This window comes from Macrobrachium nipponense, chromosome 20 (assembly GCF_015104395.2).
Source record: "Macrobrachium nipponense isolate FS-2020 chromosome 20, ASM1510439v2, whole genome shotgun sequence".
Lineage (NCBI taxonomy): Eukaryota > Metazoa > Arthropoda > Malacostraca > Decapoda > Palaemonidae > Macrobrachium > Macrobrachium nipponense.
In genome coordinates, this window is record NC_061089.1 from 33,617,736 (window position 1) to 33,638,050 (window position 20,315).

The 20,315-nt window shown below is 39.0% G+C and overlaps 1 protein-coding gene across 6 annotated transcripts in view; it reads left to right on the forward strand.

The window, feature by feature from the left end:
• Positions 1-20,315, forward strand: part of LOC135224687 (moesin/ezrin/radixin homolog 1-like) — a 255,569-nt gene that overhangs the window by 198,934 nt on the left and 36,320 nt on the right. For 2 of the 6 annotated variants that reach the window (XM_064263951.1, XM_064263966.1), the window contains exon 3: positions 864-908. The exons of 3 other annotated variants lie outside the window; for them this stretch is intronic. In XM_064263951.1, the coding sequence (XP_064120021.1) occupies positions 864-908 (45 nt within the window). Of the gene's footprint in view, positions 1-863; positions 909-18,061; positions 18,159-19,431; positions 19,484-20,315 lie in introns of those variants that run through there. One more of the 6 variants, XM_064263974.1, reaches the window with a different exon arrangement.

Below are 20,315 nucleotides of genomic sequence, written 5' to 3' on the forward strand. Positions count from 1 at the left end.
CATGAAAGGGAAAGTTCGGGAGTGCCTTGGGATATTTTGTGAAGCAAATCGGTTTCCATATCGGGTGAAAAAGAGAATGTTCGCGCAACTTGTTGTCCTTGCGTTGAAGATGGCAGCAAAAGCAGCAGGTAGAAAAGTCATTAGCCGCATCAGTATGATCACATAGGGAGACAAATAAGAATAGCCAAGTGTAGCAGAACAAATAAATTACCGTTTAGCAAATTTTGATTTTGTCGGTGGAAGGGGAGATGGTTGCATTTCAACAATTAAATGAATGACGCAGAGTATATGAGACTCTCTCTCTCTCTCTCTCTCTCTCTCTCTCTCTCTCTCTCTCTCTCTCTCCTCTCTCTACATGTCTTGTTTTTCACCAAGTTGTACCTCTCCCATATCACGGGTATATAATTACAGTTTGAGCGTTGTGGGAAAAACATTTTGATCGTATGTTATTACCTGAAAAAGTAATTACCTAGGCTTATGTGCTGTTATCATTATTGTTATTAGAGATAGCTTTCGGGAATGTGTATAGATTCATCTTGGAATATATTTACATATAACTGTGGATTTGTTTCTCCATTTTAAGACTCGTGCTACTGTATTTTTTAATTATTATTATTATTATTATTATTATTTTATTATTATTATTATTATTGTTATTATTATTATTATCATCAGGCATTCACACGGAACGAACCGAAAAGATTTTATTTGTGGTAATAACGTAAATATAAATAATAGTCGGTCTACGGGTGTTGTCGGTCAAAGAGTTTCACTATTTGAAATATTTTACTCTGACAAACTAGTGGGGTGACATGTGTTGTGGAAAGTGGATGCTAAAGATGTGTGAAATTAATTCTTTTCAGAAAGTAAACTTATGGAAGCCGTTGACAGATGGATTGGAAGGTTTGGTGGGTATAGAGAAATTATTTTGACATTTTTATTTTTAAGAGCCAATGCCCTGGGGCCACTCACTATCTGGCGAGTCATCTCTTTGACTTGGTTTTTATGGTGGCTCCAAGAAGGGAGCTTATTGCTTTGTTTAAGATTAAATACGAATATGCTTATAATGACTTATACATTGTATATAACAGTCTTGCCATCTTTAAAAACTCACATCGTGCAACTTGAACTTCGCAAGTTCAAGCGAAGATGCAATGCATTACTACTCTAATACAATTCTCCTTCCGTTTTATTACATTTATTACTTCATTTATTTTTTCTCCGATAATAAGTGGGATCTCTTCTTCATGTATTTCCCTTTACCCCTCCCTCTCTTACTTCGTCCTAATGAACTCCATACTCTTTGGAAGCTTGAATTCATAGTTTTTATCCTGAATAATAATAATAATAATAATAGTAATAATAATAATAATAATAATAATAATAACAATAATAATAATATTAATAATAATAATAATAATAATAATAGAGTCGAAGGGAGCATGTGCATTGCAGATTACTTTAGTATAAAGGCAGGAAACTTTCCCCGTAAAAGAAATAAAAATGAGTTCTCAACTTCAACATTTGATTGACAGTTGATGAGCGACTGTCCGCCGTTTTGGAAACTTGTGACTCTGCGGTGGAAAACCTCATCATTTTATGCATTAAATCCGTAACCGAAGAAAACGACGCGTAAGTGATGGGGGGACTGAACCACTTGTCTTGTGCGTCGTTGGTTTCATGTCCTTGTAATCATAGAGTGTGGTGGAGCAGGCGTATTGAGGAAATGCTTGGCTAAGTAATCAATTACCACCAAAACATGGAGCCAGCTCGGTCGGATTGCAACTCGTCTGTCTTACCAGACACGCCTGGTCAATAAAAGCTATCACAAAGTCGTTGTTTTGTGAGGTATTTTTAAAAGTTTAGTGGCATTAGATTCTCCATAGACATCACGCCTCAGTAACATACAAGGCACAAAATGTGCCTCAGTAAGTTACAAATGTCATAATATACGAAGTACAAGGCAACACGAATTGTGTAGGGATATGAATGTTTTTATGCGTGTGTGTTTAATTTGTGTGTAATTATATATACATGTATAATGTTGAAATTAAGGTCTCATAAATAAGTCAGAAAGATTTCTGGCTTTAGTAATTATGAACTTAATTGAAATAAACCTGCCAGAATGTTTTTAATGTCTGTATTAGGATGCCATGAACGCAGGGCAGTATTTGTCTATAAAGGCTGTCTTCCGTTGGTATGTAAAGGAAATCTGTGAATGAACGTAGTGCACAAATGTCTCACGATTGAAACTTTCAGAGCGCCATCGCCTCTCTTTAGCAGTACATAAGTATATTTGGATGAAAATGTTAAACTAGGAATGTCATAGATTTTTGTTTTCTGCGAAAACTTTTTCACTTCTATTTATTCGCTTATGATCAGACAGTTCTGGCTGCCTGCTGTATCTGTGACTCGCTATCTCATGTTCACACTCAGTGATATGGTTGACGCTTTGCCTTTGCAACGGCGCATCAGTTGCACGAGTGGGTTTTTTCCCAGCTCGTGAATTTTGCTGCTTTTATTTTAGTATTTCTTTTGTTCTCTACATACGACTGATTTTTTTTTTTTTTTTTTTACAGAATATAAACTTTCCGACTAATTTATTTTTTCACCTCATATAAGTATTGTATTTCAGCAACTCAATTTATTTCTTTACTATTTTCCTGGCAGTATAACAAAACGGTATTAGATCTTCCTGGATTTTTACGTAATAATTGCAGCAGACAATCACTCCTGTATGTCTCGTATGATATTCAAGTCTATTGTATTCTTGCTCTGAAAAATTATAGATGCAGAAGTATTGTTGTCTATTTTAATTTCTTTCATTTTTCCCTAATGTTTCTTGTATGAGTCTGAAACTCACTTGTTTCTGAGTCATTTCCTTCATTTGACTTTTATTCAGGTTGACCTCTTGCACGTACTTCATGACTGCTTTTCTCCGTTTCCCATCTTTTTTCCTGATATGTTCGTAATTCCCAGTTTTCCAATATATCTTTTTCTGTTTCTTTAGTGCGCCTCTCTCCTTATAATGTAACAACAGCTGTACTTTTTTTGACGCTTATTACTTTCCTCTGTAGCCAGTTTTCAATCCTTTTAGGCTTTTCAGTTTCTATATCTGTTAATTCGCAGTTGGGAAGGAATTGAAAAACCGTTCAAAAGATCTGTAGCCCTCAGTGGCGTGGTCGGTATGGTTTTTGCCTGCCACCTCCCTGGCCGCGAGTTCGATTCTCAGGCATTCCATTGAGGTGTCAGAGATGTGGATTGCTGGTGATTGAAGTTCACTCTCGACGTGGTTCGTAAGTCACGTAAAGCCGTTGGTTCCTTTGCTGAATAAAACCACTGGTTCCATGCAACGTAAAAACACCAATCAAACAAACAAAAAACCTGTGCTTATCACCCTTAACATTATTGAGAAGGCGAGATTGCCCGAGTCGAGGTAGAAGTCATTGTCCCCCCCATTGACGTGAGCGCGGTAGTTCTCTGCTTGTAACAGTGCATGAAGTGGCTGGAGATTGCGAATGATTGTTCAGAACTGCGAGAAAATCTCAAAATATCCTCGGATGCATTGATGGTGGTGGAAATGATGTTTTTGGTCGGTCAGAGATCTCTGAATGTGAAGTCAATGCACGGCCGTAACCGCTCTTATAAAGGCCATCTACATGAGTGAGTGTAAGATCGCTAGTGTATTTTATGGGTAATAGAAAATGGGCATCGGAAATGTGCAAATCCTCATATATACCCTTGATTTTCTTTATTTCCTCTCTTCAAAATATTAAATAGGGGATTGAGGTTTTCTCTGTTTTTCACTATATTTTCAAGTGACATATAAAGTGTTTTTCCATGATGCAATAGGGTAAACGATCTCAAATGGCCGCCATTCACTCGAAATGACAACTTTTTCTTTTCACTCGATATTTAATTGTTGAAATAACAGTACAATTACATCTTTTAGCATACCATTCAAAAGATCGAAATTTAGTCTTTTGAATGGTATGCTTAAAGATGTAATTGTAATGTTGTTTCACCAGTTAAATATAGAGTGAAAAAATTGGTCATTTCGAGTGAAATTGTGGCCATTTGGTCTTTTACCCTGTCCTGTGTCTTCTTTTTGGTGTCCGTTGAGGGGCTATACTACTATAGGTTACTTTGACCATGACTGGATTTGTTCTTGAAAACTATGTACACAAGACGTTCTAGGCTGAACGCGTCAGTACATAGGTGGACGATCAGCCATTACGCACAAGCTGCGTGGCCGCAGTTGAAACCCGTCACAGACTGTCAGAGAAGCATTGGGGCATTTGGAGGTCTAAAAACCCCGTATTGCGAGTGAAATCATGAAAATAACATTTTAGGTTACGTAAAAGTTAACAGTGAGATGGAAGCTGGCAGGGATATGGTGAGGAGGTAGAAGAATTTTCGAGAAATAAATTATTTATGATAAAAAGCCATTAGTAGATAGATTTATGATAACCATGAATAAATGAATTTATAAGAACCGCGAATAGATCAGTTTATGATAAAAACCACGAGTAGATATCATATTCTTTATTGTGAATATAAAAATGGCTTTCGCCAATACATATTGTGGCTGTCTTATCACGAAAACTTCATTTGAATCTGCAATAGATTTGAACATTTTAATTCCGGCGACCAATGCTTGTGGCGTCGCAGAGGGAAAGTCCACCAAAAGGCTGAATATTTATGCAGCGTCATTGAATATGTAAGTGGCACACTCATTTTAAAGTTCGTTCGACCTTTGTCTTGTTTTGATTAATACATGTTCATATGTGTGTGTGTGTGTATGTGTGTAATGCAGGTCATGTATTTATTTTAAATTCCCATGTGGCAGATATACATTTTTACCGTTATTTTCTCCATCTTGAGATATTGAGATTGTACCCTATATTTAGCAAACTGTATGACAAACCGACAACTGTTCATGTTAGTTACAGACGCTTATGCATTTTCTTCTCAACATGGGTAAATCACGCTTTTTTTTTTTCAGATACTGTTATGAGCATCCTGGTGTTGTCCATCCCCATCTTTTGTTTAATTGAATATTGCTAACCATTGACTTTAGAATGATTAAGCGTACCTTGTCACGTTGATTGTGTGGGCGGAAAAGAAGTATGGAGATAATGACTGTATTAAGCAAGAACTTTTTTTTTTTTTTTTTTTTTTTTTTCTTCTATTAAAATTTTGATTTGACATGAGAATCTTTGGGATGACATATTGGTGTAACTAAAGTGTCGTTAGAAGTATAGGCTATAACTGTTTATTAAAAGAATTTGGATCTTTCGTAGATAGTGACCACCAAGGGTTTTATCCCGGTATGTATCCGCCTTGGCAACGTTTAGTACAAGCCGTTGGGGATGACCGTATAAACGTAAACAAAAGACTGTAGATATAAAGATAATGACCGCTAGAAATATTAGGGCTAGATAAACGACCCCTGAACTTTTGTTGGGGTCACTATTTAGGAAAGATGAAAATTTATTTATATATATATATATATATATATATATATATATATATATATATATATATATATATTATATATATATATATATATATATCAGTTTATTTGTTAACATTTCCAGAAAAGATGGTACAAAAATTGATCCAACTTACATTTGGAATAGGTTTTGCGCACACATGCGCCGAATAGTTAAGGTCTAGTTAGCCACGTTCATTGACAAACCTCACGGTCACTGCTATTCTTGAATATTCTGTGGTCGTCCTGTTGCTAGTTTGACGTCGTAATTGAAGTCGTTGCGTACTGGAATGCTAATCGATGCGTTTATTTCGGTATCTGTAAGATTCTCATAACGTCCGTAAGATTGGTGAAGTGTACTAAATGAAAGTTTTATATATATATATATCTAATATAATATAAATATAAATATATATAATATTAAATATATATATATTATATAATATATTATATAATATAATATATATATTATATATTAGGACATAAAACATTGTATGAGCGTGATTTTTTTAAATAATTTCCTCCCGAATTATTTCGGGCCAGCACTGTAAGAGTCTGGTTAGACTCATTGGGCTGGTAAATCTTAACTTTATAGTAATAATAATAATACATGCAGGCAAGTTTCAGGGGAGAGAAGTACACAGTAGCAGATCATTGTCAAACGCAGGTTCGTAGTACTATATGTGGTTTTCGGTTTTCCAGATAGTATTTGTTAACGATTGCTTAGTGAGTCAATAAATACTAATCAGAAACCCGTCAACCCCCCCCCCAAAAAAAAAAAAAAATCTTCGCAGCGGCTCAGTGGCGTGATCGGTATGGTCTCGGCCTGCCACCTCACCTCGGTGGCCGCGAGTTCCATTCTCAGGCATTCCACTGAGGGGTAAGAGATGTGTACTTCTGGTAATAGAAGTTCACTCTCAACGTTGTTCGTAAGTCACGTAAAGCCGTTGGTCCCGTTGCTGAATAACTATTGGTTCCATGAAACGCTAAAACACCATATGGTACAAACAAGCAAAACCAAAACTCTTCGCACAGCTATTGTTAAGAATCTGCGTTTGACGATTATCCGCTACTGATTCTCCTGCGTCATTTTTTTTTTCTTTGTGCTGCTGAAAAGCAAGAGCCCGTGCCAACACGAGGCTGGCTGAATCTAGATAGCATCATCGAATAATTATTGCGCCCTGAGTTGTGTGTATTCCTGTCTGTCTGCAGCGAGCTGATAACTCGTTAAAAATTGAAAGAGGAACGCATCCCTGCGTCTATCTAATCAGTTTTATCTTGCTCGCCATAGGAAATGCTATCATGTGGGTGTGAAATTCCAAGGATGGTTAATAATACCCACATGACTGAGTGTCTTCCTATTTCAGTTGTGGCATAGTTTCTCCAATAGCTCAATTATGGTATTGATTTATTATTTTTATGGTGATTCTTTTTTTTTTTTCACAATTTCACTCCCCGCTATGTGAGGATAACCTGAATGAGGTCATCCGTTCTTTGCTATATAGTAATTGTTTGCATTTTGATACGGCATTGATCGCTCACGTATCCTCACTTCAAAAAGATAAAAAAAAACGAAAATAAAAATCGATTATCGTATCCAAAGAAAAAAATAGAAAAAATGAAAATAAAAAAAATAAAAACTCGATTATCGTATCCAAAGAAAAAATAGATAGAACAATGAATGAAATCCTTACATGAGAAAAAGTTCCGGCTGATCAAGTCACGGATGCTCGTTGTTCTCGAAGAAGAAGAAGAAGGAGAAGAAGAAGAAATAATAAAAGGCGTCTTGTGCATTCATGAATGGGGAGGTTTGTGTCTTGAGAGGAAGACGCTGATAGCTTGCGTAATGGAAAAAGCGAACGAAAAAGACAGCGTTAGATATCGTTGTTAAGAATGACGTCATACTTGCCCCGTAGCCGAAGGGTTCGTATCTTGTAGCGGTTTGAGAGGAGAGAGAGAGAGAGAGAGAGGTGTATGGGAGGTTGGTGTCGATTTGTTCGTGGGCGGTTTAGTATGGGATTTTAGCGTGAGTGAGGAATGGTAAGGGAGGGTGGGCGCCCCCTTCCCACCCCGGGGGGTGGGGGAGGTTGGTGACTCAGCAACCGTCCTAACCGTCACCACCGCCTTGGTTCTCTTCTCCTTCGTTCTCCTCTCCTCACTCTCTGTTGTCTTCTTCCCCCCCAATTCTTCCTCACTTCGCCCTTCCTTCTTAACCTGTGTTGCCCAACCGCCATCTTTCCCCCCCCCACTTCGCAGGGGAAACAACCCCCCCCCCCCCCGCCTCACTGCCCCCGTGTTTTCTTAACCCCTTCCTTCCATGTTTATTCTCGAGGTGAAAATACTTCAGGGTTTTTGTATATTGTTCTTCTCGGCCTCATGTTACGATGTGACTTCAGAAGTGCCTCTATAGTAGTTGTCTTTTTTGTTTCTGTATTTCTATATATATATATATATATATATATATATATTATATATATATATATATATATATAATATATATAATTATATATATATATATATGTATGTATGTATGTATGTAGTATGCATTGCATAGCTTGTATATGTATGTAGTATGCACAGCATAGCTTACAAACATGTGTGTACCGCAATTGCTTGTTATAAAAAGCTGGATGCATTTACATTCTATTTCTAAGTTTTACTATGAAATATTAGATTTGGTTATTCATATAGTTTGTTAAGCCCTAGTAAAATTCGAATTTATATGATAATGACGATTCATGGTTTACTTTTTCTGGAATAAATGACATTTAATTTTTAGTGTTCTATGAAAGATAACTTTAGGTAGCTAGCTGTTTGTCTGCCCGCCCTCAGATCTTAAAAACTACTGATACTAGAGGGCTGGGAAATGGTCTGTTGATCTCTGGCCTTAGTCGTTTTTATTTAATTTTTAAGATTAAGGTTAACACAGTCCACCACCAGACCTTGGCTGAAAGTTCCATGGACTGTGGCTGAGAGTTTCATAAAGCATTATACGCAGTACAGAAAATCGATTTCGCCGAAGAAACTTCGAATACTCGGCTAATTTTCTACATGTTTCTGTTGTTTTCAAATTTGAAACTGGGCTGCTTGACCCGAACCTGATACACCCAGGTCTTAGAATCCTTGGAGGGCTCCTAGGAGGAGATGGTGATTGTGAACGACTGAAAACATCTGGACGTTATCTGATATTCTGATTGTGCTCAGGGAGTGGTAACACCCCTCGGAAGTTTCAACTTTTAGGCCATTTTACAGTATACGATATTTCTCACTTTTACCAGAGGACTGGCAAAGTGTCTCTTTTGGGCGTCTGGTGTGTGTGTGTGTGTGTGTGTGTTGTGTGTGTATATATATATATATATATATATATATATATATAGTATATATATATATATATATATAAATAACAATCTTGTTACACGAGGTGTTAAAATAAGTGGTGATAAGACTAATATATATATATATATAGTATATATATATATATATATATATAAATAGCATCTTGTACAAACGAGTGTAGTGTGTAAGACTAATATATTTTATATATATATATATATATATATTAGATATATTAATTAATATATATATATATATATATTATGATATATATATATATATATATATATATATATATATGTTATCTTTATCTATATTTATATTTATATATATATATACTATATATATATATATATATATATATCTTACAACTAATATTATACCTCATGTAGCAAAATTAGATACGAAATTAAATTACTGACTTCTTGCTCAGTTTCCCAAAAGAATCAACGATCCTTCTTTCGTGGAATCGCATTGTCAGAATATAATGATTTTTCGAAAATTAAAGTTTTTTTTTTTTTTCTTTCTTTTTTTTTTTTTTTTTTGTCTGGTCATCCCACAGCAAGTGGTGTACTGAAAACAAAGTGTTCGTGTATTTTTTAAGGGCAAATGACAATGTCTGTTCACTGTAATTTGTATATGTCATTTTCTTAGAAGTCAGTGGGGTGGTAACCCTTTTCTTTCGTCTGTATTTTAATCAGGACAAAAAATGTACGGATGGATTGTGGAAGCTGAACTAAATCGTGAGTGTATGTACACACACACACAGACACACACGTGTGCATATATATATGTAAGCATGTATGTATGTGGGTGGATGGATGTGTGCCCGTATGAAATAAACATCATTATTTTGTTTATGAGTCATACTTCGGGCATAGAAAGTAATGAAGACATTGACCCTTCTCTCTCTCTCTCTCTCTCTCTCTCTCTCTCTCTCTCTCTCTCTCTCTCTCTCTCTCTCTCCTCTGTTGTTTCGTATTTTCGAATAAAGACAACTCGTGTTGCAATTTCATTGCTTCTGCCAAAACGACTTTATATTTCACAGCGACCAAGAAAGTATTCATTCGAATCAGTCCGGTTCCTGATATGATTAGATCGTTCTGATTATTTTCGAATTTCAGTTTTGATGGCGGTGTTCGTGACGAAGGGGCTTCGCAGCGAGTTACTGACTGCTTCCTTATCACCTATGAATTCATAGGAGCCATATTCTTGAAAATGGGCGGTGGATCCAGGGCTGAAGTTTTGTCGCAAGTTGCCTCGGCTTAATATTTATAGCTCGCAAGTCAGTGATGAAATTTGTGTCGGTATTCACATAAGCACAGGAATCAATCAGCCATTTGATCTTAGCATCGGTCTTTCTCTCTCACACGACGCTACAACTCTGTATTTTCGTTAAAGTGACTCGCGACTCCATCTTCTAGAACAATTCTAGAAGTCTTTCCAACAACAATGTATTTCCTTGAAGCACATTTGGGTCCACCGCTGTGCCTCGGTCAAAAAAATAAAGATCCCTTCATTCGTCCTGACTTTCACTTACCTTGACCCCATCTTTTACTCGACCGTAACGTGTGCGTGTGTGTGTGCGCGCGCGCCTATCTTGCCATGTATATATCACGATTCGTTTTTTTGTGTTGTCACTCGGTGCATTTCCTTGATAGTTTTGCCCCCTGTGCCAGTGCCCAAGTCACGTGACCATTTGCTGCCATCTTGCACTGAAATTATTCCAAACCAATGGTACCAGTGTCTGGATTATAGAAACTTATAGATATAGAAACCATATTCTTGCTAAGATTATGTATAGCTGGTTCACTTAAGGTAGATTCTTGGATGAGCCCTATTCTCACGAGACGTTAGTATGGCGGCCGCTGATTGGCTGGGAGCTGCCTACCTCCCGGTACCAGCCAATCAGCGACCGCTAAACAAACGTCTCGTGAGAATAGGGCTCATCCAAGAATCTACCTTAAGTGAACCAGTTATAGTATCTTACATCATTGCAAAACCAAATCAGTTATTGCTAATTTTATCACTATAGTATAGGTTCACATCAACCGGGCATCTGTTGTCTAGGCCAGTCCCTTACGACGCTCCTGATTGGCTGTTGATAAGCCAGTCAGAGGGTTGGACACTCTCAGCCTCTCTCTAGAGTTCACATAGGCAGGATGTATGTTCCACCTCTCCTGAGGGATACGTCTTTCAAAAGTATATCTCTGGAGAGGGAGAAATACATCCTGCCTATGTGAACTCTATCGAGAGAGAAAGTTAAGAGCCAATCAGGAGCGTCGTAAGGGACGAGTCTAGACTTCAGATGCACGGTTGATATGAATCTACTATAGCACAATTATCTATCATTTACCTCTTGCTCCATTGTTAACAGTCTTTTATGTCGGTCTTTTCGTTAACCATTAGTATGACACATAAGTGGGTGGGTTAGTGGTTTGCTATAGGGTGTCCTTATTAGAAGTTCACATAAGATGTGCATATGCGCCTTTTGCCCTTTCTTGATCTTGTGTGTTACTGAATACCTTTTTCCTTTTTTATTACCTAAAAAAGTTTTATGTATTAGGAGTTGGGGGGATACGCTGATCATTTTAATCAGGCACATGCCAAAGCTATATCTAGACCACTTATGATCCTCATTCGTCCTATTTAGTTTTATGGTATCGTTTGCTCACACGTACTACGTGTTAAGGGCAGTCTTGTCTTGGGAAGGTGAAACAGCCCAAGTTTTCATTTTTTGTTCAAAGAAATTGAAGACACTTAAGAAGTTGCAACGATCTGGTGTAGAATGAAGGGCACGAAGGCCCTTCTCGGCAGCTCCCTCGGTAAGTTCAGGAACATCTTTTCGGGACAATTTATAATCTGTGATCTCTTCGTGATGCTGCCTTGATGGACACGATCTACCTGTGACGCCAGAGGGTGGGGGGCGGCGGGTTGGAAGCCAAGGACTCCTTGCTGGATCTCTTCAATGCGTGGACAAACCTCTCTGAAAAGAGTAGTCATGGCATCATGTTACGGGATGATGTCAGGTGTTGTTGCTAGGAGAATCGATTAAGTAAGAAGTTGAAGAAAATATGGGTGATGTTCTGGTACTGTTTATGGAGGCTCGTATTCCGTTTCTCTAGAGCTCTCGCTCGCTATCCACTGTCCTATTTCTTCATTCCTCCCTAACGCTGTTTGCTTGCTTCGGTGTAGACCAGTTACATCTGGCTTTGTATTGTTTTTGTCTTTTTATGTTCTGTTTTTTTTTTCTCATAGTGACTTTTGTTATCGGTCTCTAATGTCGTTCGTATTGTTAGTTGGTCGCTTTGGTTTGTTGGGAAGTTTTTTGGTCAATTCTTTTCCAACATTCTTACTTTCGTAAACCTCCAGAAATGCTGCCGCAGTCTAGTTCTGTCAGTTGTTACTTCTCGTAGGTATTTTGTCCAGCGGTAAGTCCACCACAGCTTTTGACACTTGCTGTTTAATGTAGGGATTCTTTAAAGTATTATTTACCCAGGCAAAGGTGTGCTTTTGTAATCGGTGTTGCTTGGTCTTCTGCTTGCTGTGTCATTACTCGCCCCACTGTGTGAAATCAACCAATCTCGGAATGTTGTACTACGAAAAAATTTCTCCGTATTTCCTATAACTTCGTGGAGTGGATCATTTCCTTAAATTTAACGGTCATCCAGATTCTGGCGAAGAGCTTAGCATTTTGATAATATTAGAGCATAAGAGGAATTTTTGGTGATGTCTGGTTGAAGCCGATGACGGGGCCTTTTCGTGTTAAGAATTCGGATCTGTATACCGGAAGCGGACATGATTTGTTTCGAATCAGGACTATTCTGTTTGACTTAACTATGATATTTTAGTTTGTCCTGTAAAGTGCCTCTATTATATTTATTGGTTTACTTATTGGGCCCTAATGTCATGGTGAACGTTATAGGCCCTTGAGTGGTGAAAATTGAAAATTAATGTTTGCTTGCATCTTTTGTGATATTGTACCCATCGATTTGTAATAATCCCAAGTTCTCCAGTGGGACTAGTTGCTTGAGTTGCGTTCATTTGTAAATACATCATAACACAACACTGTATGTAGGATTTTCCTTCACATTTAAGTACAGTATTGTAAGGTTCATGAGCTTCCTTTGTAGCTCTGTAATCTGAGATTTGAATGTTGAGGTTATTCTATTATTCAGTTTGGTCGGGTCCACATCTGTGAGGCTATTCTTCTGGACACTCCTTTTTGTTGCAGACAATAACAATTTTAGTGTGTCACGGATGTGGCCTTGAGTGATACTGTGGGATGCAAGATGCTGCTTTTTGAAGTTAGCCTCTTTGATGCAGAGAAGAAGAGTGAAAGCTGAAAATGAGTGTTAATCGCTCTTTCGTAATGGATGCCATCAAAACGGGAAGATCTGGACGAGGTAATCCTTATACCATTGGTGTGAAGGCATTTTAAAGACTCTCTCTCTCTCTCTCTCTCTCTCTCTCTCTCTCTCTCTCTCTCTCTCTCTCTCTCTCTCTCTCTCTGAATTGATGACTTCGGTACCCGAACCAGTATGGTGGTGTATCCTCAAGTACAATATGCCATTCCTTGTGTGATTAAGCATGAACTACACGAGATTGTTAGCCGACTGCTGTGAGTCGCTCTGGGACGGGAAGTTGGATAAAATCGGGCCAATGTTGATCAATACTATGTCGTCTTGAGTATTTAAATACCATCGTGTATTTGCAAAGAGAGATACGACTCACTCGTCTGTAAGAGGAAAAATATTGCACAGGAAGTTACTTAAGATAAATCGCTTTGTAGAATACCCCTGATCGGATATCCTATCAAGAAGTACAGGATTAGAAATAAGACACACACAAGAATACTTGCACGCGCGCGCTCGCAAGTTGTTTTTTGTGGATGCGTGCAATGACAGTCCTTGTCCTTTTGACAGAGAAAAGTCGACCATTCAATCCTGAATAGATTAGAGATCACACGACCTTTATTACTTCATGTTCATGTCTGAATTAGTCACGGAATGGAATGTGTAATATTTTTTGTCATGCTTAGGAAGATTTAAATTGCTCCAAAGAGGAATTTTGTAAAGAAACTTCCATTTAATCGAGCCTAACCTTCTCTTCGGAGTCGCTTTCATAAGAATTGTAGGTTAAGGCTGCGTCCTCCCCCATTGCCGGGTCGTGATTTCTTCACTCATGGCTGCCTGCCTGGGTAGGTAGGTAGGTACCAGGTACCCTTGCCAGCATTTCAGGGGCCTGCTCATTATCTCGAGTGTTTCCGCTGCTCGTTCTCGACGCTGCAGTGATTGGTTTTGTCGTGCATTCTTTATCGCGGCTTCAGTTTCACTTCCGGCTTCATTCGTTTCACCGTGAACTTTGTCCGTTTCCGAGTTTATTATTCATCTGTTTCAATACGTCATGTTGTTTATGGTACCACTAACGAGTCTAGAATAAGAATGTTTTGTTATGATCTGGGCTTAGATTGGAATTGGTGTATTTTCTGACTTCATTCTATGTTTTGTCGCTGAATGTATTTCTCATGAGTTCGTTAGAAAGAGCCAATAGGTATCAGTGGTGAGTACGTTGGGCTCTTGAAATACAGCTTCCTCCTTCAGAATTGATTGATAAATATACATCATTCTAAAGTTGGATCTCTAGATTTTTATTAATCTATTGACGCATTTTATAAATGACTCGTCGATTATAATGATCGTAACTTTCCAGCCATGTCGAAACCGCAATTGATGTTGGATGTGTCATTGATTCTGCAAATCGCTACTGTTGGTATCCTTGATGAAATGCAATTTTTCACATAAAATAAACCTCACATGGAGGAGCGCTGGTGTCACATGGCACCGCTGTCCTCAAAATGACCATATCAGAAAGAGATGGGAAACTAGCAATATATTTTGCTGTTTTCATCACGAGGAGTAATGTCAGATGACCCGTTCATTGGTGTTGCATTGATAGTACAGGCCTATTTCATATTGAGTGCTATGTGCACATACATATCTATCCTCTGCGGATTGAAGCGTGTGTCACTAATCGTTCTGTTGAATGACTATGGTATTTGGCCTGGATTGTTTAAAGTGTCATTATTCATAAATAAGTGAACGCTATTGACACAAAAAAAATTATTAGAGAAAAAATGACCCAGATATTGTGCAGCGTTCCTCTGTGAATACTGTGATTATACGTAATTAAATGGCGCTGATTGGACTCTCTTTTCACTCGGAATTCTCTTCATTGAAAAGCTTTTTGAAGTCGGCGATGCTGTTTGTGTCAGCAGAGGTGCCAATGACCTCATCAACCCGGAATCGTAATCAATTACAAAGGAATTGAGGCGCTATCGCTCCGTTCTTTGATGTCAGCCGCTTGAGTTTTTTCAAGACGCCCTCTGTGTGTGTGTGTGTGTGTGTGTCTCTATTTTCCAGTATTCTTAGTAGAGTGTTTATGTTCGTATACTGCCCATTCTCTCTCTCTCTCTCTCTCTCTCTCTCTCTCTCTCTCTCTCTCTCTCTCTCTCTCTCTCAGTATTCTTAGTCGAGTGTTTTGTCCGCAATGCTTCGGCTTTCATCTTCGGACAGCGAGTGACGTGACGAATTGTCAATAGAGCTTTGATGTCTATGTATCAAACGGATTGTTTTATCGAATTTTGATGAGATTCTTTTCCAAGTTCAATGTGTAGTTCAGTGAAAGGTTGAAACACCACGTGACATTTTCGCTGGAAGTCCAGGCTCCGAAGAGAGAGAGCGCGCCATTGTCAGAATTCAAGGCTTTCGTACCTTGCCGCGAAGGTGCATTCATTCTCTCTCTCTCTCTCTCTCTCTCTCTCTCTCTCTCTCTCTCTCTCTCTCTCTCTCTCTCTCAGTAACATGAATTTTAAGGGACCTTTGCACCTGGTGAGTGGTAGTCATTTGAAATGTCTGTATCTTTTACCTTTTGACTGTCGTTTTGGAATTATCTGTAAATCAGCCAGACAATGTATCAGTGAGCAATGCCTTTATCTTTTACACCTTATTTCATGGTATTTTGGACAGGTTCAACTATTTTATATTTTAGATGTATTCACCACCATGTACTTCAATTTATATAATAAATTTATTAATATTATTATTGTTATTCAAAGATGAACCATATTATGGAACAAGTCTATTGGGGCCATTGACCTGAAATTCAAGCTTCCAAGAATATAGTGTTCATTTCAAAGAAGTGCAGTGAGAAGAGATTAGTTATCAGAAAACAAAGAGAAATGAATAGATAGATAAATAAATAAGTAAATGGGTAAAAATGATAATAAATTACTAAAAGCCACACGGTATCGAAGTCTTTTTCATCTTAACATGATATAGTCCTCTTGCTAGGGTGGACTGTTGTGGCCTTTCAGTTCGGTTCCGTTGCCTTTGGTATTTGATTGAAGAAACGTCTCCTTCAGCTTTAAAGTTAATTGATGGACTTGCAGTTCAACTAATTGAGCAGGAATATGGCGAGGAACGTGTGTTAGTTATGCTTGTCATAGTGTCATGTACATGACACATGTTTCTGATTAACATTAATATTTAATTGGTCAAGTTGGTAACTGAAGCCAAGATGGTTACCGTACGAGTCCTTGAGTAAGTGAGGAAATAGCGCGCTAAAGGTGCAGCACCCACGCCCCCGCATTCGTTCATTCATCGAGTTTAAAATGTCACTCATTATTTTGCTTTCGTTGCCAGAATCCTTTTAGATCAATCAGTCATTTTGACAGCAAATCCTCCTTTTGATTCATCAGTTACCCTTACTGTTTTTTTTTTTTTTATTATTATTATTATTATACAAATCAATTACCTTGACAGCAAATCCATTTGTAACTCGGTTACTGTGATTGCAAATCCTCTTTTGATAAATTACTTTTGAGTGCAATTATTTTTTTTTTTTATAGAGAAGTGACTTGGACCGCAAATTCAATTTGTGTAAGTCAATTATTTAACTGCAATTTTTTATGTATAAATCAGTTACTTACAACAGTGATTTTTTTTTTTTTTTTATGAATCTGTTGCGTTGAGTACACAGCTTTTCTCTCTCTCTCTCTCTCTCTCTCTCTCTCTCTCTCTCTCTCTCTCTCTCTCTCTCTCTCTCTCTCTCTCTCTCCAGGGTGCACCAATACGTCTCCATATTAGCTTGTCATCTGTTCTTTTCATTTCCAAACCATTTCAGACTCACTTTCCCACTTTTCCTGTGTTGTTTGTCACCCTCCTTTCCTGTGCTTAGTTTGAACCTCGACTCTATCAATAGTTTGAACGTCGGCAAGTCAGTTCGGGGTTTATTGCCCGTGGACAATCACGGTTACACAGAAACATATGGACAAACATTTCCCTTTTATGATATACGAATGTATTTATGACCGTGAACGGGCAAGGATGTGCAGAGCAGGTTACTGGGATTGAGTGGTTTCTTCTTTATGACCTTTATGACCGAGAGATTTAGATTTTTTTCGAGACCCTTTGTCGCACGTAGGACGACAGACAGCATTGGTGTATGCAGCTGTCCTCTCCTCCGAAGCGCATTTGCGGGCTCCCGTTTATTTCGTGTGTGTTTGTGTGTTTATCATGTATATTTTTATGTCTCCGATTCGTGTTATTATTCTCGAATTGCCAAACGAACATCTCGGTGGAATTGAAGGACTGGCGACTGGTGTGTGGACTTGCATTCATCTCGGAGCTCTGTAACAACATTTTTAAAGGATTAATTTAAAAATAAAACTCCCCGCCCCACCTACCCTTGGACGACTCCGCAAGTAAGCTTCCCACCTGTTGATGAAGTCATGTGGGCGGTCATGGGTCGGTAGGGCGTTGCAAGTCAAAAGGGGGAGGGGGGTTAGGTTGCGTTGGGAGGGTTGATTCGGAAAAGGACTGGCCAGAAGGTAAAGTCGAAGGCAGTTTGCCCGGGGTGGGGGGGGGGGTGGGGGGCGGGGGCGGGGGGGTTGCGTGCTGGTGAAAGGCACAAGGATGGTGGGATGTGGGTAAGCGGTAGGATTGAGGGCGGGGGGTTAGTCCTGGACCCCTCCTTGGGGCTGGGTGCCCGGCAGGGCGCTGTGCTGCTTTAGGTGGGAATGCTGTTGGTAAGGTTTGCAGACTCACATCATCTGTCTACCCCCACCTCTCTCCCTCCTCCACCTCCTCCCATACCGGTATCCTACCCACCTTCCCCCCGTCCCGTCCCCCTCCAACCTCCTCCAGCCGATCACCGACGGGGCTGCTGACGCCGGCCGGCCCGCCAGACCCGTCCCTCCGACTGAGCTCGGTCCTCCGTATGTCCCGTCAGTCACTTTTGAACGAGGAGTTGCCGTGAGTGGACGCTCTCTGTAGGTTACAAGAATTACATTTCTTTCTTCAAAACTCTGGAAACGCCATCGTATCGTGTTGAATACATTCTTTCATTTGAGTGAACGTTTGCCGTCTCTGTTTGGGAACATCGTCAAGTTTTAGTGTTGGAAACTTGAATCATCGTTTGAAGTGTTTTATTTTCGTAGTTTTTAAACAATTTGTAAATGAATGCATTCGTGTATTGTTCAGTCGTAGAAATGAGAAAAAGTGAAAGCTTATACGACTTTGAAAGAGAGATTTTATATCGAAACTTGCTGCGTGTGTAAGAGACGTCGGCAGTTAATGTGCATTGAGAAAGGAAGTGTTTGTTTTTTTCAAATTTTCGAAATAAGCTGGACAAAGGAATGCAGCCCTGTGACCGGAGGACCTCTGAACAACCTTTTGATGTGATGCCATTGTCGGTTCTTGTTGATTCGCAGTTTGAAGAGGCCGTTTATTTGGGAGGAAAACCTAATGCAAGAGAAAGGAGAAAATCAAAATGACTAACGGAGAAGGAGAGACATTTGAGGAAGAGCAGCTGTGTCCTTTACCCCCCGTTTCCCTCCCTTGATCTAGTAACCGTTTTTCCTCTTACCTCATCCCTGCTGCTGCTGCTGCTCGGTTCCCTATCCTTCTCTCTCCCTCCCTCCTCTTCCCCTCTCCTCACCTCCCTCGGAGGACCCCGTGAGTCATGTGCTTCTCACATCCTCTCGTCTCCTTGGCGGACCTTGTCTTCCTACCTACCACCTACCAACCTCCTCCTTTTTCGCCCCGGGAATAAAACGGCCACGATGGTCCTTTCAAGGCCTCAATTATATATTTCCCTATATTTTACATCGGGTTCTTCCAAAAGTCGTGTAGTAGTAGTAGTACTTTTCATGGTTCTTAAAGGCACTTTCTGCCAAGGCTTCTTTGTTAGGATCTGCCCGTGTCTTGAAAGGACCATGTGACCATTTGAATGAAGTTGGAAACAGCTGGCTGGCCCAGAAACTGTTGTATCCTTCCATACACGCGCTCCGGGATGAATCCCTCCGTTGTTCTCGTGGGCGAGAATGTTCCCTTTTCGCCCAGAACTCTTTATTATTTCGTAGACTATCCCATGAATTTAAAAGTCCAGTCAGTGCAATAGTCATGGTGTTCTTGTCGCGCTTGTCAAACGAGTTCATCTGTGTCTCCTTTCTCCGTGTCTTGTGAATACCGCATTCAACTGCTTTCAGCTCCATCACATGAACCGACTTTGACATCAGCAACATCCTTTCCTGTACATTCCAGATATTTTCAGAGTTCTTAAAGTAAAAGAAGAAACTTCATCATGGTCCAACTGGTAAGTATTCTAAAATACTCTTCTTTTTATTCGTTCTTAGCACAATTTTCTCTCTTAAAATGTTTTCGTGTCTTGAATAGGTTTTAGTTTTGGTCGAGTCATTGTAAGGTAGCGGATGGTCGTGCGGTTTATATTGAATGTTCTTTCTCCGCCATAAGTGTACAAACAGTTAGTCTTCGTTTAGCTGTTTTTTTATTATTATTTAAAAAGTGAAATGTGATGCTTGCAAATTATGATAAATCAATACAGTTCAGCTATTCTTAACAAATATATTTAGTCAGTTAACGGCTAATACTTTTTTTTTTTGCTTACCAGATTTTTGAGAAAAAAGATTTACCAGAGAAAAAAGAAATTTTATGCTTGCAAATGAAGCAAATGATGATGAATCACTACACTTCATCTGTTCTTTAGATGAATATATTGAGTCGGTTAACGGCTAATACATTTTTTTTACCTACTAGATTTTCGAAAATTTCTTTACTTACTTGATTTTCGGAAATGGCTAGAATTTACACAACTTTAATACAGACAGTTAGGCATCATGGCGGTCCTTATTGTGTCAGGGTCAGCTGGCAATCGGTGATATAAACCTGGTTATGGATGAGAGCGCCTTGAATACTCCTAATGAATACAAACTGGAATACTCCTAATGAATACGAACGAGGAAAGGGTGTTTGGAATTCCATTCAGGAGGGAGAACTCATGCCCTCAGATTTCCAAATGACCTGGACTTTTGACTCGAACCTGTGAACGGGAGGTTTCAGTTATTTCTCGTTTGGCCTGCCTTGACCGGCGGCCCTTGTCTCTATTCTGGGCGCCTACGTCAGTCACT